The sequence below is a fragment of the Astyanax mexicanus genome, chromosome 13 (genome assembly GCF_023375975.1).
Source record: "Astyanax mexicanus isolate ESR-SI-001 chromosome 13, AstMex3_surface, whole genome shotgun sequence".
NCBI lineage: Eukaryota > Metazoa > Chordata > Actinopteri > Characiformes > Acestrorhamphidae > Astyanax > Astyanax mexicanus.
In genome coordinates, this window is record NC_064420.1 from 26327013 (window position 1) to 26350600 (window position 23588).

General features: G+C 39.7%; 2 protein-coding genes, 1 long non-coding RNA gene and 1 pseudogene across 3 annotated transcripts; 3 read left to right on the forward strand and 1 right to left on the reverse strand.

The window, feature by feature from the left end:
* Positions 1-1271: 1271 nt before the first annotated feature.
* LOC125806738 (uncharacterized protein K02A2.6-like) lies at positions 1272-4471 on the forward strand (annotated as a pseudogene).
* Positions 4472-7703: 3232 nt separating this feature from the next.
* LOC111190806 (putative nuclease HARBI1) lies at positions 7704-9578 on the forward strand. Its single transcript, XM_022664502.2, has 2 exons — positions 7704-7713; positions 8608-9578. The coding sequence occupies exons 1-2, from the start codon at positions 7704-7706 to the stop codon at positions 9576-9578; spliced, it is 981 nt and encodes a 326-aa protein (XP_022520223.1).
* Positions 9579-10231: 653 nt separating this feature from the next.
* LOC125806744 (ensconsin-like) lies at positions 10232-12822 on the reverse strand. The gene is made up of 4 exons (XM_049486363.1): positions 12568-12822; positions 11604-11697; positions 11302-11389; positions 10232-11204 (listed from the first exon to the last, which is right to left on the reverse strand). The coding sequence occupies exons 1-4, from the start codon at positions 12788-12790 to the stop codon at positions 10671-10673; spliced, it is 939 nt and encodes a 312-aa protein (XP_049342320.1). The 5' UTR covers positions 12791-12822; the 3' UTR covers positions 10232-10670.
* A 4767-nt stretch (positions 12823-17589) lies between these two features.
* Positions 17590-19378, forward strand: LOC125806745 (uncharacterized). Its single transcript, XR_007441559.1, has 4 exons — positions 17590-17714; positions 17877-17948; positions 18937-19050; positions 19237-19378. It is a non-coding gene; the product is annotated as an uncharacterized LOC125806745 (long non-coding RNA).
* Positions 19379-23588: the final 4210 nt, after the last annotated feature.

Consider the following 23588-nt stretch of genomic DNA (forward strand, 5'->3'; position numbering starts at 1 on the left):
GCGGCTACTGAAAGCTCGCACGAGATAGCCGATACCATACTGGCAGCTATAGACACAATGAAGTCAGAGTTTTCCACCAGATTCGACGGCATATTAATGGCTATCGAAAACATGAGGAAAGATATCACGGACTGTACCGAACGAGTTACACAGGCGGAGATGAGGATTTCAACAACCGAGGACAATATCATCACGCTGCAAACTAAAGTGCAATCCCTGAAGGGTGAAAGTAATAGACATGGAGGCAAGATCAAGGAGATCCAACTTACGATTAGTTGGTTTGCCTGAGGGAGCAGAGGGCTCCGACGCGAGTGGTTTTCTCGAGAGTTGGATACCAGATGTGTTAGGCATGGGGCCCTCTAGGACGAAATTCACAATAGAGAGGGCTCACAGAGTTGGTCCAAGAATGGAGATCACCAATTCCCCAAGAACAGTGATAATGAAGTTTCTGAATTACAAGGATAAAGAAGCAGTGGTGAAAGCAGCCTTGGTGAAAGAGCAGATCCAGCCGGTGTGGTTCTACTAAGATCTAGCACCAGGTGTGCACAGAAGGCGAAAGGAGTTTGACGGAGTGAGGCGGCGGCTCCGGGTGCTAGGACTGCGATTCGGAATGATTCCTCCGGCTCGACTCCTGGTGACATACGAGGGACGGTCACACATTTTAAACAGTCAACATTTTAACCCGAAACCAAGTGAGATTGTGCAGAGGTACAAGTTTGATTCCCGTGATAGAAGCCAGGGCGAGTCAGTGGCTGACTATGTGGCAGAGCTGCGCCATCTTGCACAGGATTGCAACTATGGAGACACCCTACAGCAGAGGCTGAGAGATCGGATTGTTTGTGGAATAAACGATGACAGAATACAGAGAAGGTTGCTGTCTGAAGCAGACCTGACTTTCGAGAAGGCTTTGAAAATTGCTAAATCTGTGGAAGCAGCAAATAAACATGCCCAGGATCTGCAACTCAAGAACACAGCTATGACATGTAACAGCTTAACATCAACGAAGACTGCAGGAGCTGTGTCAAGGAAAGCCCAGAGTGATGCTGGTGAGGAGTGTTACAGATGTAAAGGGATTAACCATAAAGCATCAGAATGCAGATTAAAACAAGAAAAGTGCCACTGTTGTGGAAAATGTGGTCACATTGCGAGGGCTTGCAAAAATAAACAAAAGAGAAAAGAGACTAAAAAAATGTTACCACTGAGAACAGCAGTGATAGCTCTGAAGAAACTGCTGCATTGGCATGCATAACTCACAAATTGCATTGAATTGCATGAAGGAAAAACATCTGAAGAAAATTGCCCCATATACTGTGGACTTGGAAGTGAATGGGAAAAACAGTCAGTTTGAAATTGACACAGGGTGCAGCCTTACCTTAATGAATGAGGCAAGTTTCAATGAGACATGGAACATGGAAATTCCAAAACTGAGCCCTACCAAGGTCAAGTTGGAAACATATACAGGCCAAGCCATTCAGGTAATAGGCCAAGCGTGGGTCTCAGTAAGCAGCCAACAGCAACAAAAGACCCTACCTCTCCTTGTAGTAGCAGGAGATGGTCCCAACTTACTAGGCAGAAGTTGGATGGAGGAGATTCGTCTACCCTGGGAGAGATCCAAGAGAAATCAGACCGACCCAGTCTACAGCAAGTCTTAAAAAGGCATGAAGTGGTGTTTAAAGAAGAGCTGGGAACGTTGGTAGGTACCAAAGCTACCATACATGGGCCACCCAGTGCTACACCAAAGTTTTACAGGCCAAGAGCTGTTCCTTATGCTGTGCGAGCTAAGGTTAATGCAGAGATTGACAGGCTGTTAAAGGAAGAAATCATTAAGCCAGTGCAATTCTCAGAGTGGGCTGCTCCAGTTGTGCCAGTATTGAAGCCAGATGGTTCAATAAGACTATGTGGAGATTACAAGTTGACTGTGAACCAAGTCGCTACACTGGAACAATACCCTATACCTCGTGTGGAAGATCTTGTTGCAACACTGTCAGGTGGAAAGCAGTTTACAAAATTGGATATGAGCCATGCATATCTACAGTTACTTTTAGATGATTCATCTAAACAGTATTTGACAGTGAACATGCATCGTGGCCTATTCACTTACAATCGTCTTCCATTTGGAGTGGCTTCAGCTCCAGCTATCTTCCAGAGGGTAATGGAGGGGCTTTTACAAGGAATTCCTCATGTAGCTATTTACCTTGATGACATCTTGGTAACTGGAATTGATGAGCAAGAGCATTTAAGGAACCTGGAGGAGGTGCTAACCAGAATGGAAAAGGCAGGATTGCGCTTAAAGAAAGACAAGTGCTCATTCTTGCAAAAAGAAGTGCAGTATAGGCCATAGAGCTCTCCAAGGACTACACCCCTTAGAGAGCAAAGTGCAAGCCATAGTGGGTGTGCCAAGTCCAAAGAGTGTCTCAGAATTGAAAGCTTACCTGGGCCTCTTAAATTACTATGGGAAATTTTTGCCGAACCTGTCCATACTGTTGGCTCCCCTGCATTCACTACTGAAGAAGGATGTACAGTGGGGTTGGGGTAAATCCCAAGAGAAAGCTTTCCGTGAGTCCAAAAAGTTACTGGAATCAGCCACGAGACTGGTACATTACTCCCCAAGTCAAGATCTCATACTGGCATGTGATGCTTCAGCTTATGGGGTGGGAGCTGTGTTATCTCACCGTATGCCAGATGGAAGTGAGAGTCCACTTGGATTTGTATCACGTACTTTGTCTCCAGCTGAAAAGAAGTATTCACAACTGGACAAGGAAGCATTAGCCATCATCTTTGGAATAAAGAAGTTCCACAAGTATCTGTATGGTCGTACATTCACTGTCTGCACTGACCACAAACCGCTAGTCGCCTTATTTGGGGAGAAGAAGGCCATACCACAAATGGGCTCCCCTAGGGTTCAAAGGTGGGCGATATTGCTGAGTGCCTATGAATATCAGATTGTTTATAGACCAGGAAAGTTTCATTCCAATGCAGATGCTTTAAGTAGACTACCCCTTCCTGAGACTCCTGGAGAAGAAAAAGAAACCGAGCAAGTTCTGATGATGGATTGTGTGGATGCTGTTCCTGTAGATTCCAAACAGATTAGGAGCTGGACAGCCAAGGATCCATTGTTATCACACGTACATGGAGATGTGTCTTGAGAGGATGGCCTACTGAAGCTGAAACCATACTTCCAAAGACGATTGGAGTTAAGTGCTCGTGATGGCTGTGTACTGTGGGGAGCAAGAGTAGTAATACCACAGCAAGGGAGAGAAATGCTGTTAAAATGTCTTCATCAGACACATTCAGGCATGTCTCGCATGAAAGGGTTGGCCAGGTCATACATGTGGTGGCCTGGAATGGACAAGGATGTAGAAAAAACAGTCCAGTCCTGTGACCAATGCCAGAGTAATCAAAAAGCACCACCAACCGCACCATTGCACCCATGGGAGTGGCCTGAAGCTCCATGGTCTAGGATTCATGTAGACTATGCTGGGCCATTCATGGGAAGAATGTTTCTAGTTATCATGGATGCTCATTCAAAATGGCTAGACACCTACCCACTGAAATCATCCACTTCTCAGATCACCATTGAAAAGTTACGCCAGAGTTTTAGTGTGTTTGGTCTACCACAAGTGCTAGTCTCAGACAATGGGCCCTGTTTCACAAGTGCTGAGTTTGAGACATTCATGAAGCAGAACGGCATCAGACATGTGAAGTCTGCCCCTTTCCATCCCTCAACAAATGGGTTGGCCGAGAGAGCTGTGCAGACCTTATAGGAGGGTCTAAAGAAAGCAAATGGAGACACCATTGAGACCAAATTGTCTAGATTCTTGTTCAGCTATCGGATAACTCCACATGCAACTACAGGGGTGTCACCAGCCGAATTGATGATGTCCCGAAGGTTGAGGTCTACCTTTGATTTGCTCATACCAGACCTGCAGGCCAAGGTGAGAAGCAAACAACTAAAACAAAAAGAAAATCGAGATGGACAGACCAAACTGAGACGTTTCACAAGTGGAGATGAAGTTCTAGCTAGGAATTATGGATACGGTCCGAAGTGGATTCCAGCTGTTGTGGAGGACTGCACTGGTCCATTGTCTTATTCAGTGGTCCTGGGAAATGGGCACACTTGTAAAAGACATGTTGATCAGCTGAGAGGTTGCAGTTCTGGTGGAATTCAGGAGCTGATGGAAAGTCCCGTGAGGATACCTGCATCAGTACAGGAGACTGTGCAAGTGTCTGTGCCAACCACAACTGAGAACTGTGAGGATAGTTCGGCACAACAGGCTGAACCAGAAGTCACATTTGTAAAGCCTGATCCTCCATGCTCCATACTCCATTGAAGTTTAAAGACTTTATGTAACTTTTCCTTAAAGACAAAATGAAAACTAGATGTTTAGAACATAATTGTTTGTAATAGGTAATAGACCTTAGTTATAGTAGTATATAGTATTGTGTTCTAGCCTAAAGGGGGAGGGATGTAGTACCTTCAGTGTCCACTAGGGGTTCCCAGTATCCTTAGTTGTGCAGAGTTGTGCTAGTTTAGACTAGAGTGAGAGTCAGCACTGCCATGTTGAGCTGCAGGCATGTTTGTCAGAGAACAAATGGAGAATTAAAGTAGTAAACCTTCATCTGGACTTAAGAGTTTTTGTGCGTCACGATATCACACTAAGGGTAAGGTTATTATTGACAAAAGGTTGTTTTCTTCAAAAATGGACACTAGCACTTATTCTTGGTTTAAGTGGTGACTCTATTTTAAATAACGAGTAGAAGTTATTTACATGTTCTTTTTAAGCGAATATAATTTACTGTTTAGTAAGGTGATGTGGTACGCTATACAGTCCAAATAATGTATGTATATTTTTTGTAAAAATGTGTAGAAATAAGAGGTAGCAGACGTTAAATCTGGATTTTGGTAAGCAGTTTTGCTGATCCTCGTTTTAGAGAAGAACAGTTTGCTATTTGGGGAACCCTAAAGTTTAAGTGGGGGTACTCAGTTTTTGGAAACTGAGAGGGAGTTCATGTTTTTTAGGGGTTGTTATTTGTTCTTTACCTTTTTTTTTTTGCTGTTTTTTTCTTTTTTGTTTTTGCGAAACATAAGTTGGGGTAAAAGTTAGGTTATAAGTTTAAACTTTTCTGCTTTTTGCATAATAATGAAGGACTTTAAGAAATTGGGAAATCTGTTTCATTATATGTAATATGTTTAAAGACCTAAACATTAAAATTACATCATGGAATTGCAGAGGGTTACGGAAACTAAAAAAGGTTAAACAAGTAATAAGTAGAATTAAACTAATGCAATCTGTGGTCTTTCTTCAAGAAACACATTTAATGCACAAAGAAGAGTTAAACATTAAAAGAAGAAAGGGAAAAGGGAATATATTCTCAGCCCCCTTTGACTCCCAAGCAAGGGGGGCATGATTTTGATTCAGGAGTCTATTCCATTAAAGGTGAATAAGCTAATTAAAGATAAGTTAGGACGAATCATTATAATTCAAGGAACTCTACTAAAGGAGGAATCCATTCTAGTGAATATTCATGCCCCAAATATAGACAATCCTTCATTTTTTCAGAATCTTTATCTCACTTTATCTACACTCTCTGGAAGCGATATAACAGCAGGTGACTTTGGCTGCGTCCAGAAACCCCACAAGTGTCTCCTTTTTCCTACCGATCTTCCTCCTCTCCTCCGTGACCCGGAAACTGATTTCGTGACGCCATCTTGCCGCCTGTCTGAATACCGTAGGAGACAAAAGAAGCCGCCTAAAATCCACCTTGAATAGGCTTTCAACGGAGGTTACATCAGTGTATCCTACTCCGGAAGACTTTTAGGGTATTTTCGAATGACATCACTGAATCCATGCCCACAGAGCGCGCGGAAATGGAGAAGGCAACGCACCAATATACGTCATAAGCATATTAATTAACTAGGTTCCTTATCTAAATAAACAGCAAGTAAAGCAGTAAGGTAACACTTTATAATACTGTCCCATAGTTAATAGGTAACTAAGCAGTAACTAATTAATAGTGCTGCATTAACACCTAAATATTTTCTATTAACTACCAGGGAGTACTGAATAATTACTCAGTAGATAGTACTGAACTAATGATTATAGTAGTTCACTATTAACTTCACAATAATTACTGAGACTTACATATCTCCCAGAGAACTACTTACTAATTATGTCTCCTTTATAATAACTATTCATTAATTACTGCTCAAATCAACATTAACTACTGAAAACCCTTACATCCCACCTGGGGAACTATAGATCTAAATCAGTCTGCACAAACAATTATTCTATCAGTGGTGATATTAAAGGCATATTTGAGTGACACCATTTGTAGTAGTAGTAACCTTAATTACCTTACTATCATCATTATCTTCCAAATATTAGCAACATATTGTAAAATACTACAGTGTGTCGTAATCTGCTTAAACCCCATTTTTAAAAGAAAAAAAACTGTGTTACTGTGTTCTTCTTTAGGAGTTACTGCAAATCATACCACAGTATTATAAAGTGAGAAACATGGAAACTAATTACTAATTACTGAAGAGTTACTGTGTTCTTCTTTAGGAGTTACTGCAGATCATGTCACAGTATTATAAAGGGAAATATACATTAAAAGTAATAATAATAATAATAATAACACACATTTAACCTAGCTAACTAACACACACATTTAAACTAGCTAACACAATTAACCTAGCTAACACACACACATTTCCCCTAGCTAACTTAGCTTGCTAACTAACTAACACACACGCATTTAACTTGCTAGCACACATATAACCTAGCTAACTAACCCACACATAAAAGTTAACTTAGCTAGCAAACGAACACACATAACCCAGCTAACTAACACATATTTAAACTAGCTAACTAACACACACATAACCTAGCTAACTTAGCTGGCTAACGCTAACTACACACACAACTTAGCTAACTTAGCTAGCTAACACACATCCTAAAGCTGTTTAACAACCCACAAAGAGTCCTCCTCTGATCCGGGGGTAAAATCAGCTGGAAAAGATCTCAATATCTTGATTACTAGTTTATTTTAAATCAAATACAGAAATATGAAAGCAGCAGAGTCTCTCTTAATCTTCCTCCTCCAGCAGCAGCAGCACAGCAGAGAATTTACGGTGAATTTACACTGCTCCGACGCGACAACGCACACGGTCGCACTACCCCCCTCCAACCGGTCGCATGTGGGCGTGACAAAGGCGTTCCCTGCGTCGTCCAATTGAATCGTTTTAATAATTGGGAAATGCTTTTTTATATAAGCTATTATTATTTCCAATAATTAATAAATATAAATGTGTCTTTATAGATATAAATGTTTGAATGAGCTTCATTACACTGTCTAGTGAGCATTATATAAGCGGACAAAAGCAAACTTTTCCAATTAAATTACATATTAATATTTAAAAAACCCACCAGAGACTCCAACAATCACAGCAGCCTTTCTCCTCGCTGACAGAGTCCCTGTGAATCAGCGGGGATTTTATAAAGAACAGGGAAGCCTGAAACTTCTCTTCCAGGCTTCTCTGGACGCTTGAAAGCGGAACTAAAATGTTTTCATGCGCTGCGCTGAGGACGCGTTACAGGCCAACACCTGGGCTGCGTCCGAAATCGCATACTTAAGCAGTACGTACTGTTTTGGGGGTGAGTACGCACTGCTCGCCCGGTAAAGCAGTATGCTCTTTGAGTATGCGAGTGGGTAAGTATGCACCACCTCGGACGCACTACGCCGGCCATTTTACCAACATCACGTGACGCACTACGCCACTCCAACATCACGTGGCGCATTACGCCACTCCACAACCAAAAAAAACCCCTTTAGTCACTTGCAGCACAAGATCCATATAATTCAGCATTTTTTTTACTCTTTAACGCCACCTACCTGTTTTTTTTGGGATGTATCCTAATTTAACATCTTTACGGCGTCGAGCGGCTGCTCAGAGAAGAAGAAATCTGAGGAATTTATTGATTTTTTACCTCAGAAACAATGTAAGTGCAATAAAGTCTTCAGAAAAAGCCAGCTAGTTAACCTAGATAGGGTTAGTAATATTAGCTAACTACTATTCACACACAGTTATTGTGATTACATAGTAAAAAATTAATTACATTACATTAGACAGCTAAAACAAATAAAAAAGAAATTCTTAGAATTTTTTTAACACAGAAAAATGCAGTAAAGTCTACAGAAAAAAACAGCTAGTTAATCTAGATAGTACTATTACCTATTTACACACACAATTATTGTGATTACCGGTAAAAAACTAAATTACAGTACATTCAATTACACAGCTAGAAGAATAAAAATTACATTTTAAAATGACATTTTAATAACAGTTAATAACAGTTAAATGATCAGAAATATAAAAAGAACAGTAGCTTAAGTGAGGATGTGTAAAGCAATTTATTTTTCTTACAAAAAAGAAAACAATAAAAATGACATTTTATTAAAACATATAAACAGAACAATAAATATAAGTAAAGTAAACATAAGTTAACTAAACTATTTACATTTATTTACAGCATGGCAGCCTGACTTCATATTGTCAGCTCAACACAGCTGTGCCCATTTTGCAGCTGTATTTTGGTGGCGCAGACCTCAGGGCTGACCTCAGACTCTCCCGGGAGACCATCACCTCCCTCACTGCCGCATTAAGGCAGGAGACTGACCATGGGTGGAGCCGAGACATCGAGGTGCTGGTGTTCCTGTACTGGCTGGCACACGCAGCATCCTACCGCGTGGTCTCCCGGGCCTTTGCAATCCCCAGGTCATCTGTGCACGACATTGTGCACAGAGTGAGCAAAGATGTCAGTGGGATCATCAAAAGGGTCATCACTCTGCCAACGGGTGATGATCTGGAGGTGATAGGAGCAGGGTTTGCTCACTTGGCCGGATCTCCAGCCTTCACAGTGGCAGTGGGTGCCATTGACGGGTGCCACATCCGCATAAAACCCCCATCAGCCAACGCACAGTGCTACCTCAACAGGAAGCTTTTCCACTCCGTCCAGCTGCAAGCCATCTGTGACCACCAGGGAAAGTTTTTAGACATTTTTGTTGGGTATCCTGGCTCTGTGCACGATGCAAGGATTTTAAAGAACAGCCCCTTGTATAAAGAGGCATTGTACCCACCTGCGGGAAGATGCATCCTTGGGGATGGGGGTTATCCGTGCATCAGCACGCCCATCAAGCTCCTGACCCCGTATCGAGAGCCTGTACAGAACCCTGTACAGGCTCGCTTTAACCGCAAGCTCTCTCGGGCCCGGTGCGTCATTGAAAGAGCATTTGGGATGCTGAAGACACGCTGGCGCTCCATTTTCTTCAAGGCCCTTGAGGTGAGCCCTGTCTTCGCCCCAGAGGTCGTGGCATGTTGCGCAGTGCTCCACAACCTGTGCATTGCTCATGGTGACATCATTGAGCCAGATGTTCCAGAGGAGGAGGATGCTCATGCCCCAGAGCCTGCACAAACAGAGGAAAGATCAGGAAACGAGGCACGGGAGAACCTGGCTGCAGCTGTCTCTGCACCCCAGATGGCCGTACTAGCTCTTCTTGAGCATGATTATCTTTAGAGTTCTGTACATAGTCTTTGACAATTTTCATGTTTTTGTTTTTTTTACATTTACAGTTCTATAGTTTTACCTGTTACATTTTCATATTTCTGATATTTTAAATAGTTTAATTTTGCTAGAGTAGGTAAAATTTTCTCATAATCTATTATAAATTGTTCAAATAAATAGTTCTTATTAGATTTAACAGATCCTAATAGATCCTAGTAATTTCTTGTTTCTTATTTGTTCTACTCTTTTCCACTTTTGATTGTGGTTAAATAAAAAAAAATACACTTTCCCCATTTTCTGTTTCTTTTGCTAATCACCACACCAACATCAACACTTTTTCAATTAAGGGTAAACTTTGAATTTTAAATTACCAACATGTTTGAACTTGAATAAAAAAACATTCATGTTTACTTATCTTATAGGTATTTTAAATTTGATGTAGTTTTTTTAAGAGCTTAACTATTTGAACTACACACAAGAGCACATCTTTTCTCAAATTATTGCACTTATTTAAACATTAAAACCTGACCTACATATGCATACATACCTGCACTACCAAGAGCATTTAAATGCTGCCCTGTTTCCTCAGAACTTTCCTCCCTTATTCTTAGCAGCAGATTGGAGCCATCTTTGGGGCAGTAAACAACCAAAAAGTACTGAATCAAACTGCTTGAGTTAGGTGAACTTGTCATTATTATTATTATTTTTTTTAAAGAAACTAAGTTTAGCTCATAATGGTGTCACAGTTACGGATAACACACTTGCAGTTACACCGGCCCATTGTGGAAAAGATTGGGCACCCCTGCCTTACAGTAACCATAGACTTAAATTGCTACTTCTAATTTAACTAAGAGTTAAAAGAAAGATATTTCTAAAGATAAAACACTTAAATTCACTTAATAGAGTTGTAAATTCCTAGTCCCTTAAAATGTCTTGCTTGTTTGGAATAAATACTACATTGTCAATTATAGACTGGGGTGAGTAAACTTTAAATGTCCTTCTTTACAGTTAGAATACTAACATTCTTCTATAATATGCAAATATAAACTGCCGTTTCTCAAGACACAATAATGCCACTGGACGTGCAAACTGATTTTTAAATGTTTATTTTTTAACAAGAATCCCCAATATTTGCAAGAATCTTTCTTCCCTCTCTCTCTCCTCTCTATCTCTCCTTTCTTCCCTTATTCTCGCTTCTGTCTCTCTCCTTTCCTCTCTCTCTCTGGCCTCTCGATCTCTCCTTTCCTCTCTCTCTCTTGTCTCTTGCTCTCGCCTTTCCTCACGCTCAATTCTTTCCCTCTCTCTTCTTTCCTCTCTCTCCTCAGCCTCTTGCCATCGCCTCTCCTCTCTCTCTGCTGCCTCTCGCTCTCTCTCATTTTCCCTCTCTTCCATCTCCTTTAAAAAAACTATGAGGTCGGTCTCCCTCTGCCTTTTCCTGCCTGGGGTCTGGCTGTCTCCTGGCCTACAAGAGGGTGTTGAAGCTTCAGCAGCACCCTGGCCAGATGAGGCAATAAGGGTGGGTGGGCTAATTGATGGCCTCCCACCTATTGCCTCATCCATGGCGGTATACCATTTCCAGGATGCTGCTGTTGCTTCACCACCCTCAGTACTCACCCCAGTAGGGGGGCACCTGAGTTCCTACAAAATTAATAACAGTAAAAAAGAAAATAACCTGTGTTACAATAAAATATTCACTAATATTGTTGTTGTATATCTTACAAAGAAAAATGTTTACCTTGTACTTTTGTTTTAGGTTCTCCCATTTCTTCTTTACGAAGACAGGGGTCACCTTCCCTTTCAAATTTTTCTCCAACACGAAGGCTCTATAAACATAATGCACACAACAATTATTACTACAGTCCACACACTGCTTTCAATAAGCAAACGTTTAATACTACAACATTACCACATACACTACAACACATTTAACAGACAATTGTGAGTGTACATTTTGTACAGTCAGTGTTGATATAACATTGGGTAATTTGCTGTAAAACATATCTAAAGTTAGGTTAAATAAACAGTTAAGTTACTTACTCAAATCCTCGAACTGCTGCATTTCTTTTTCCGGTGAAGAGGGCCTCATTGGCCACCCTCCACCGGATCAGCTCCCTGGTGTCCTCATCACTCCCTGTAATATAAAACTTTAGCTTTAAATGGAATGGCAAATGTGACAATATTGTAGCAGGGTTACAACAATAATAAATATTTAGCATCAATTACCTCAAAGCAAGATATATTTCTTTTAAAAGTATACTTTTGGCTTATTACTAGCTACTAAGGTGAACCACCAACTTCATCACAATTGTATGACAGCTAAGCTAGGCAGCCAAGATGTAAACTAAAATGAAAATGCTAAAATAGCCAGCTAGATTAGCCATTCAACTTCATTTAACATTACGTTATATAGCTAACTGCCTAACTAGTTAAACAACGTAACCTGCAAACCACTTACAAGTACATTAGTAGCCAAATTAACTCAGCAATACTTTAAATTACAGAAAACAGTTCAGGAAACTAGCTAACCTAGATACTTCAGAATAAGCCATTAAGCCACGTTGAACGGCGTGCTAGCGAGATTAATAGAGGTACTAAAACACAAAATTCAAAACTACATTCAGAAGAGAACAAACAAATCTAGTTAGCGTTAGCTAGCTAACACCAGCGATAGCTAATCCCGCACGTTTAGCCCACACAAACGCTCAACTTACTCGACTCTGTGATCCTAGGTAACTGAAATAGCGCTACATTTCTTTAATAACAATACAACATTAAGCTAGCTAGGTTAGCTTGGCTGGCTAACTAGTTAGCGAGCGAGCTAGCATGACTATCTTAGCTCGTACTGACGGTAGCCTTAAACACTTGCAAGTTAGCGTTAGCGAAGTTAATAAATTAAAAATCAAATAAAATATGCGTATCGTTCTTCACAAAATTACTCATAACGTTACTTTGGGCACTTAAGTGGTGATATTTTCTATTATTCCGATTACATTCTACTTACACTTGTAAAGACCCGCGTCGCCGCTGTCCGCCATCTTCACCCTCTGCTTCGCTTCCGCCGCCCCCCTTGGAACTCTGGGAAATATGAGCTGGTGAAGTGTGCAGGGCTTGCATACTTCAAAATCTGTCCCGGTGCAGTACGTCATCCGGGAACTTTTCGCGTACCTAAACTCGCATACTGCGCATTCGGACACACTACCCCATCTCGCATACTGCTTTTGCATACTGTTTAGTATGGAAGTATGCGATTTCGGACGCAGCCCTGCTCTCTGATTGGATAGACGCATTGCGTTGGACGGACTCATTTGCATAAAGTTCAGCTCGGCTCAACTTTTCATCGCATCGCATCCCCCGCTCTCGACGCGTCGGACCCATGATGCACCGCGCGACTGCGTCTGACGGAGGCGGCGCTTCCCATTGAAAATGAATGGGATCCGTCGCTGTGCGTTGTCGCGTCGGAGCAGTGTAAATTCACCGTTACACGAAGGACCAGGAGAGCTGCGTCCGCTGTGAAATTACCGTAATTACCCTAATAGTGAGCAGTGAAATAAATCTCTGTGAGACTGCAAAGGCTGAAGATGCACTTTTATAAGGCTGATACCTAATATTAAAGCAATGATTGTTACATTATTACTGTCTTACAGTCATTCTTAGAGTCTTAGATGCCTTCTGGAGAACTTTCATCAATGTCTTCTATGCAATAATATTATGTTATAATGTTGTTTTTTTCTTCCAAAAATGATGGTTAAGCAGAGTAATACACACTGAAGTATTTTACTATATGTTGCTAATATTTGGAAGGAACTGAGGATAATAAGGTAATTAAGGTTACCACTACTACAAATGGTGTCACTCAAATATGCCTTTAATATCACCACTGACAGAATAATTGTTTGTGTAGACTGATTTAGATCTATAGTTCCCCAGGTGGGATGTAACGGTTTTCAGTAGTTAATGTTGATTTGAGCAGTAATTAATGAATAGTTATAATAAAGGAGACATAATTAGTAAGTAGTTCTCTGGGAGATATGTAAGTCTCAGTAATTATTGTGAAGTTAATAGTGAACTACTATAATAATTAGTTCAGTACTCTCTACTGAGTAATTATTCAGTACTCCCTGGTAGTTAATAGAAAATATTTAGGTGTTAATGCAGCACTATTAGTTCTTAGTTCCTGCTTAGTTACCTATTAACTATGGAACAGTATTATAAAGTGATACCAGCAGTAATATTATGTTTAGTTTAGGTAAGCTGTATGTTCAGTAAAACTGTATTATGACCCTATATGTAACATATACATATACACATCATTTCAACATGTATGAAAAATATAATATTTATTATTATATTTATTATTTATTAATTAGTTTTTGTTTTATTACATTCAATGAAATCACATTTCACTATTAAAATAATTTAATATTTACATATGCAACCTTCATCAAATCAGGCTGCACTTTGAAGCTTAATATGCTTGTCAAAGTTATGATCTCTAGAATTTGGAGTTGTGTTTATTGATTTCTCGTTTTTATTTTTGTATGCGGAAGCTGTGATTGGCTGGGCAGTATCCGGCATGTGCTGAAAGTGAGCGTTGTGATTGGCTCAGTTCATCGGTAGTGTAATGGAATAGTTCTGGTATTAAGTGATTCTTAATGTTAAAATGTCTGTAATCATGTAAATAGTAACATATGGGTTATCTTATCAATAGTAGGTAGTAAGTTTTAAAGGTCACATGCTCTTCGCATGTGACCTACTCACACCTTTCAAAGGTCACACTCTTTTAGGCCACATACTCACACATGCTGCATACAACGTGTGTGGGGTGAAGGGCTAAGAGAGCATATAAAAAGGAATGAAGGGGTAGCTAGATAAGCAGATTCTTGGTGTTCGCGACACTGACTGACTTCAATAAAACCTTGCTACTCACTTCGATCCTGACTCAGCATTCAACATTATTATTTCACTCCAAACCACCAAATTTCCACAACAGTAGTCAACGTCCTATCTAAAAGGGATCAGCTGTCCCATTTCCCCAATTACAGCAAGTTTAGGACATTTTATGAAAAGCTTTATAGTTCAGAAATTATGCAGGATAACAAAGCATTTGACAGGGTGGAATGCCCATACCTATTTGAAATCCTTGAACGGTTTGGACTGGGAGAGAATTTTTGTAAATGGATACGTTTGCTGTATACAGAACCATATGCAGAAATACTGACCAATGGAAGTATATCAAAACTATTCAGGTGAAGCGAGGGTGTAGACAGGGAGATCCTTTGTCCCCACTATTTTTTACTTTGGCTATAGAACCTCTTGCAATTGCAGTAAGGAATCATACCTGTATTTCCGGAATAACTATAGGAGAACAGGAACACCGTTTAGCATTATATGCAGCTGATGTGATGTCATTCTTTTTCTAAAAGATCTGGAAACTTCTATTCCTGCTTTGTTGGAATTAATTAATAATTTTGGGGCAATCTCAGGTTATAAGATAAATAAATCTAAAACTTCTATAATGTTATTAAATCAAACAGAAAGGGAAAACCCACCACAGGTGACACGCCAATTCAAAGTTGAGGAATGTTTTACATATTTAGGCATTAAAATTGTACAAAGTCTAGGAAATATAGTAGAAACAAACTATAAACCCTTGTTAGAAGAAATTTCAAATTCACTTGACAGATGGACATCTATTCCAATGTCGCTAATAGGGAAAATTAACGTTCTTAAAATGAATATATTGCCGAAACTGCTGTATTTGTTTCAAAATCTGCCATTACCACCACCTAGTAATTTATTTTCTTACTTAAATACCCCTTTCCTTCGTTTTCTTTGGGGCAATAGACGATCTAGGCTGCGCATTTCACTGTTGTACCTACCCTATGAAAGAGGGGGGCTTAGGTGCCCCAATATTCTGTGGTATTATTGGGCAGCACAGATAAGGGGGTTAATCTTTTACTGTACAGAAAAGGGGGTTAATGTTTTACTTTACAGAAAAGGATGCTCCTCTTTGGAGAGAGATGGAGGGCCATCTTTTGGGTGTACCTCTTCCCTTTTATCTCTATTCAGCTTTTAGTAAAAGCAAAAAAAAAAAAAAAAAAAGAATCCTATAGTGAGAAACATGATAGTGGTGTGGTTCCAAGTTAAAAAATACATTGGAGAAACGTCATCCCTCTCTTGGTTCAGTCCAATATGGGGTAACGATTCATTCCCAGCAGGGAGGTTAGATGGGGATTTAAAATTTGGGCTAAAAAAAGGAATACGAGCAATAGTGGATTTATACAAACCTGGATGTGAATGGCTTATGTCTTTTCAATAAATAGCTGATAAATGTGATATGTCACATAATCATTTTTAATGAAATTTTATTTATCAGCAAAATCAGTCACTCTCTGTCCCTGTTTTGTCCAAAATAGAAAAACTAATGGTTGAGAATGCTCAGGGGAGTGGCATTATTTCAAATATATATAACTTTTTGATGGGGGAATCCTCAGAAACATCCATAGAGAGGTTAGAGGCATGGTGAGGGGACCTACAAGAGGACATTTCCATTGAGGAGTTGGAGATGGCATGTACCAAAGCTCATTCACAGACAGTTAATTCGTGACTCAAGCTATTGCAATATAATTGGCTATTACGTACATATATAACCCCTGAAAGGTTAAACAAATACAACAGCGCGGTGCCTGACGTATGTTCTAAGTGTGGTACAGAAACGGGGACTCTTTTTCACTGTCTGTGGCAGTGTGTCCACATACGACAATACTGGGAGGCAGTGAGACATTATATCCAGGATATTCTAGAAATGCAGATACCTCTAGATCCAAAGCTCTTCATACTCGGTGTATATCCAAGAAATTTCAAACTTAAACACAGACAACAACAGTTTTTAGATATTGTTATATTATTGGCTAAGATAGTTATTGCTTTATTTTGGAAGAGAGTAAATGTGCCAGGTATAGGTGAATTAATTACGACATTGCCCTTAGAAAAAATTACTTACGCCATTAAAGGTAAATATTCTTCATTTTATGATATTTGGGGCCCATTCCTTTATTTCCTAGAGAACACAGATTTATCACATGTGTTACAAGAGACAGTGACTGTATAAGTAATCCTCTGCAAAGTTTAAAATCCTTTAAAATATGTTTTCCCCTCCTGATGTAAAAGAGTAAGCCAAAGAAACAACCAGAAACCCCTTTAAGAAAGAAACAATTTATTTATTTCTTTTTTTAAATATTATTTTTTTTCTTTTCTTTCTTTTCCTTCTCATGTTTTTAAGATGGAAGGTTTGTTAAAATGTTTTGTGTTTAGTTGTGTTTTAAAACAGTGTTGTAAAAATCTAATTGTGATAAAACAATAAAGATAATGTTGGTAAAAAAAAGGATTAGATACAGCTATTAAATGAATAAATCAACATTAATTTAAAAGACCAGGGAGACGTTCTGTATGCTAACAAGCTAGATGCTAATAACAAAATTTATTAAAACCACAAAAATAGATATAAAATAACCAACTAATCTAAGCTCAAAATGCTAAAAGAAATATAATTTAACGAATTCCAAAAAAATCTAAACGAAATAGTGAATCCTAAAAGCAGTAGCTTAAAGACAGAATATAAAGCTTTACCAGATTCAAAAATATGAATCTTAATAAACAAGGAATGTTTCGCCCTAAATGTTTATTTCCTGAAAGGATATAGCTAGGCTACATACAGAAAAGCAGAGATTCTAGTCTTTAAAATGGCATATTTGGGTGTACATAATTATTCATAATCACAGCACGATATTAATTATGACATATTTCTGACCCGCCGGCGGCCCAGGGCGTGTTAAGAGGTTAATGATGTGTATTGGGCTCTACAAAATAAACCACGCTAAATCAACATTGCAAACGTTGCGCAATATCTGTACAATCAGTGAAGATCGGTTGAGTCGGTTCAACTCGGTCGCGCTCCTCTTCATCAGCGCTTAATGACCTGCAGGTGAGGCGCGCGCCTGAGCCGCGGCAATGCCCTTATATACCCCGCGGAGCAGCAGTGCGCGTGCATGCTGGCCTCTCAGTCAAGCGTTTTCTGTGTCACCAACGCCACCATGGTTCCTCAGAGGGTCATCTTTCTTCTTGTTCTGGTCGCTTGTCTGTCTCACGGTAAGCGCAGTGTGTGTGTGTGTGTGTGTGTGTGTGTGTGTGTGTGTGTGTGTGTGTGTGTGTGTGTGTGTGTGTGTGTGTGTGTGTGTGTGTGTGTGTGTGTGTGGCGCGCGTTTCAGCTGGTGTGCAGGTTCTGACCTCTATGGCCTGGTTCTATTCTAGTTTTGGGTTCTGTTGCTGAGCTCGAGGAGAGTCGTGCACAGGGACTGCTGCTGGCGCGTGTGATCAGACGAGGTTTGAATCTCTTTGTTTGCTGGTGTATGAGCTTCTGGGGGAACTCTGGTGGAAGTGCACTTTCTTGGGTGCCAATACTTTTTTCTTATAGCAGCTTGGGTCGTTAACTAGTTCTCTTTCCACAGTTCCAGTTTGAGGTCTGTGGTCTGTATCTGCTTGCTTCTACTATGTAGTACTTTCCATTGTTTCTTATTTTGATTCTGTAATGGTCAAGGTGTGTCCATGAATGCAAGACCAATTATAGGCTCTCAATTTGGTGTTTAAACTTACTGGTTTCTCCTGTTTTTATTTGGAAATGTTGTTCATGCCTGGTACCAGTGGTAGACTTCAGTGTACTTCAGTTTGCTGTATACTTTCTGTGAACAGTTCTGACAAGTTTCTCTAAATTGCACCAAACTAAGGCTGCAACTAATTACTTGGGTAGGTGACTAATCTTTTTTTTTTTTTTAATAAATCATACCCTCAACTTGTTTCCTGTTGATGAGGCTCCTGATCCAATGCATGTTTTGCTGCATCTTGACTGCTAACCTAGATAAATTTTGATCGGTTGAGCCTTTGATAGTTGCCATGCCTAGATCAAATTACGAAGCATATTATAGTGGACTTGCCATATGTTTATCTTAAGGAAATAATTTATTTTTTTTTCTTTAAATTATATATATTAAGATATTGCTTTGACCTTGTTTGAGCAAAATGTAATTTGTTTGTTTTAATGGTAATACTAACTGATTTATGTAATTTTCCATTAATCAGCTGATTTGGTTAATATTTACTATCATGGTAACACTGCCAACTTTCTCTCTACTGCTTTAAAGACAAATGCAAGCAAGAATAAAATTCAGTGATGCAACTTTTAGTCCATGTTGTCAGTTGACTAATTGTTGCAGCCCTAAACCAAACCCACTAGTTTGTTTCTCTGCTAGTTTCTGGGTATTTTGTTTGACTTATTGGTTCCTGTCTTGTTTCATCCGGTGTCTGATGTATCCAGCGGCTCGTATTCTTTCGGGGGGAAAGAAGGCAACCTTGGCTGAGGAAGGTGGTTCAGGCTGTTGCCCTGACAGTCATGTGAAGGGGAATCTGTGGTAATGGAAAAAGGATAAAGGTAAAGGAACACTGGTGCTCAGGCTTGTGATCTTCCTGTGCTCCCTGTAATGGGCCGATTTTTCTCCCAGCTCTCTCCCCCCCCCCCCTGCCTTTTTTTTTTTTTTTTTTTATTGGGGGCCATGTAAAATGTCAACTAGACAAATTTGTATGAGTACAGTACTTTTGCTTTCTGTTCTGGTTTTAGGTTACACTGCAGTCCATGTGAAGGTTTCTTCAGCATCCCATAACTATGCAAATATCAGTCTGTGCAAGAGTCCACAGTATTTGTTGTGAACACCATATTGCTCCTTCTGGTCCTCAATAAAAAATAAAGATAAATCATTGTGTGACTTGGGTTTGTTTCTAGTTATAATAGTTGAGATTTGGTGAAGATGGCTATAGCCTTTTTATTTTTATTAATTACCCATGTTTTAAACTGTATTCTAAGATGGATAATAAATGCTTTTATTTAAATGAGTTACCAAGAAGCCACACGTCATGCACTCAGCTTGTCTAAAACTCTAAAAATCTAAAACTGCTTATAAGCCAGTCATCATGGGCCAAAAAAACATAATGGTCATGGAAAATGTGCTCTCAATGAATTTGGCCATTAGCAATATTTTCCAATAATGCGAACGTTGCCAACTCCAATAACTCCAGTGCAAACTTTTATGCATGTTTATATAACCTAGGCTAGGTGGAAACATGTTATAATATATGTAAGCCAATGAAATTGTCTAACTTTATTTTACCAAGTAATGCTTACTACAATGTGTGCATAAAGGATATCTCAGTTGTAATTTCAATGCATCGCCTCCAAGTGTCGCCAAATGACAAACACAATATATACCCTGATCTTTAGTCTTCACAAAACCAGGCTTTTGGAAATGTTCACACACATTAGCGGGAGGTGCTTATTTCTGGAGGAAGCCTTTAAGTGTTCAGATTTATTTTCTTTGTCCTGTTTTTCATGCTGATTAAATTGAAAGAATTTAAAAACATAAATACACATGAAAATGAGTAGAATACCATTACATATCCACCAAAATGAACATATGATACAATAATGAAATATATATATATATATATATATATATATATATATAGTTTGTAAATTACCTTAAATACAGGACTTTCTCTTTGCAAGGCAAGGTTTGAGCCACTTTGTGTATGTATTAAGTAGTTAAGTGAAATAGAACAACAGTTCGTTAATGTGTGCTTGTAATCTTTACATTATTTGTAATACTGTACAAATGTATGAACAAAATTATTGTACCAGTACATTTTCCATAAAATCAACAGGAAATTCCTACATTTTATATGCCGATTTTACATTAAAGTACAGTCTTATTTTGTTTTTTAAAAATTTCCTCCTTTTTCAGTATATACATGAAGTGTATATAAATGAAGAAACTCTGTAAAAAGTTAAATCTGCAGGTAAAAAATCACATTAAACACACTGAACATAATTAGTTTTATTTTGTTCTTTTGAACGATCAACTGTTTTCTTTATACTTCTATAATTTACTAATCATATTTGAATTCTCACTTATTTCTATTTCCACTTTTGAATATTATATTCTTAGCCTATGTCTAGATACTTTTTTCACATATTGTTCTGGCAGTATAATTTAAATTTAACTAAGGTGCAGTGACGTGCAGATGCTATGGCCCAATGTGCTTGGGCAACTGCCCTTTTGCCTTCCTTGTCTGATATTGCCCTTCCGAGGGAGGGGAAAAATAATATAGGCAAATATGATTTCATATTTCAACAAGATTTTCAATATAGGCAAAAGGGAGGGGCGCGGGCGTAGCGGGGGACATGCAGCACGCTTCACTAGAAAAAAAAAGCGCAGCACACGACCGGCGCTTCAGCCGACTAGCAGAGACCGAAGAGGAGTTTGAAGATGCCGTGGGAGTAGAGCGACTGCCCTGAAGGTGAGCTTGAAATGTAGCCTTCACAGTATTACAAGAAATGATCACAATCAACTTCTCTAAAATCCGATGTTGTCGAGTTTAGGACGTTTAGTGATCCTAAATAATCTGACAGCCACCTACTGTGCCACGTTTAGGTAGCAAAAAAAAAACCCGACCGCCAGCTAGCTTGCAGTCAACTGGCTCAGATTGTTAAGTTACATGCAGCTGATAACATTTCATTTTATCAAGCAAGATGAATGACGGACATAAACAGGGCCGGAGTGGGCCCCTTTTTCAGCCAGGGAGTTCCCAAACCCAAACATTTTTTCCATGGAGCACGAATTTGAATAAATAAAACAGCAGCTATATCTTACAATGCCTTTTTATCGGATAAAAGTATAAGTATATGTTGGTAAGTTAACAGAACACCCTTTACTTAAACATGTTTCATTCAAATTTAAATCAGATAAACATTTAAAATGTAAAAAAAAATATTTTTTTGAATTAATATTACTTAGAAGTAGTGCTGGGCGATATGGGAAAAATATTTTTTTATTTTTTATATCACGATAACGATGTATATCATGATATACCACATTTATATACATCAATTATACATAAATTAACAAAGGAAATAGACGCGTTCATCTGCGCGTTTAAAGATGGATGGTGCAGGTTGATTAATAGGTGCGCGGCTCTGGCGTGGATTTGGCGCTAATTCTACTGCTTTGGGGCTGCGTGACGTTCAGTCTCTCAGCCTGCCAGTACAGTGTCAGCATATAAATCAGGTGCGTTTTTGTACAGGACAAACCATTCAAACATGCGGATGAGATCTCAGCACCCGATTAAAAAAATCACACAGTGTCTGTATGGCTTAAAATAATTAGATAGGTTTCCGGTTATGGCGGCTAGCTGAGAGGACGTGTGTTTATCGGCTCTGCTACCTCGTCAATTAAATCCTTTCTAAAAACCTGTTTGGGGGACTGTTGTTTGATCCAGATTCATCACGAGACGAGAGATAATGCCAAACTTACAAAAGAAAACAAGTCAAAGCCGCAAACAAACTCTACAATCTTGGCAACGCCGAGCAACACGTCTAGTGCTGGAACTACTAGCATAGCCACGGAGGCCGAGGGTACGGCTTATGCTAGTGTTAGCCAGGAACCCGAAGGCACAACAGGGGGCACAATCAACCCGGCGGCTACTGAAAGCTCGCACGAGATAGCCGATACCATACTGGCAGCTATAGACACAATGAAGTCAGAGTTTTCCACCAGATTCGACGGCATATTAATGGCTATCGAAAACGTGAGGAAAGATATCACGGACTGTACCGAACGAGTTACACAGGCGGAGACGAGGATTTCAACAACCGAGGACAATATCATCACGCTGCAAACTAAAGTGCAATCCCTGAAGGGTGAAAGTAATAGACATGGAGGCAAGATCAAGGAGATCCAACTTACGATTAGTTGGTTTGCCTGAGGGAGCAGAGGGCTCCGACGCGAGTGGTTTTCTCGAGAGTTGGATACCAGATGTGTTAGGCATGGGGCCCTCTAGGACGAAATTCACAATAGAGAGGGCTCACAGAGTTGGTCCAAGAATGGAGATCACCAATTCCCCAAGAACAGTGATAATGAAGTTTCTGAATTACAAGGATAAAGAAGCAGTGGTGAAAGCAGCCTTGGTGAAAGAGCAGATCCAGCCGGTGTGGTTCTACTAAGATCTAGCACCAGGTGTGCACAGAAGGCGAAAGGAGTTTGACGGAGTGAGGCGGCGGCTCCGGGTGCTAGGACTGCGATTCGGAATGATTCCTCCGGCTCGACTCCTGGTGACATACGAGGGACGGTCACACATTTTAAACAGTCAACATTTTAACCCGAAACCAAGTGAGATTGTGCAGAGGTACAAGTTTGATTCCCGTGATAGAAGCCAGGGCGAGTCAGTGGCTGACTATGTGGCAGAGCTGCGCCATCTTGCACAGGATTGCAACTATGGAGACACCCTACAGCAGAGGCTGAGAGATCGGATTGTTTGTGGAATAAACGATGACAGAATACAGAGAAGGTTGCTGTCTGAAGCAGACCTGACTTTCGAGAAGGCTTTGAAAATTGCTAAATCTGTGGAAGCAGCAAATAAACATGCCCAGGATCTGAAACTCAAGAACACAGCTATGACATGTAACAGCTTAACATCAACGAAGACTGCAGGAGCTGTGTCAAGGAAAGCCCAGAGTGATGCTGGTGAGGAGTGTTACAGATGTAAAGGGATTAACCATAAAGCATCAGAATGCAGATTAAAACAAGAAAAGTGCCACTGTTGTGGAAAATTTGGTCACATTGCGAGGGCTTGCAAAAATAAACGAAAGAGAAAAGAGACTAAAAAAATGTTACCACTGAGAACAGAAAGGGGGCATAGTTCTCATCACTACTCTCACAATGTTACAGAGAACAGCAGTGATAGCTCTGAAGAAACTGCTGCATTGGCATGCATAACTCACAAATTGCATTGAATTGCATGAAGGAAGGAAAATTGCCCCATATACTGTGGACTTGGAAGTGAATGGGAAAAACATTCAGTTTGAAATTGACACAGGGTGCAGCCTTACCTTAATGAATGAGGCAAGTTTCAATGAGACAT

Bases quoted from the DNA above. Each gene is read 5' to 3' on its own strand.
- LOC125806744 (XM_049486363.1), bottom strand. From the start codon at position 12,790: ATGCAAAAGCAGTATGCGAGATGGGGTAGTGTGTCCGAATGCGCAGTA. The intron at 11,698-12,567 runs GTAAGTAGAATG...TTTATATTACAG, and splicing joins CGACGCGGGTCTTTACAAGT to GGAGTGATGAGGACACCAGG. The intron at 11,390-11,603 runs GTAAGTAACTTA...TTATGTTTATAG, and splicing joins GCAGCAGTTCGAGGATTTGA to AGCCTTCGTGTTGGAGAAAA.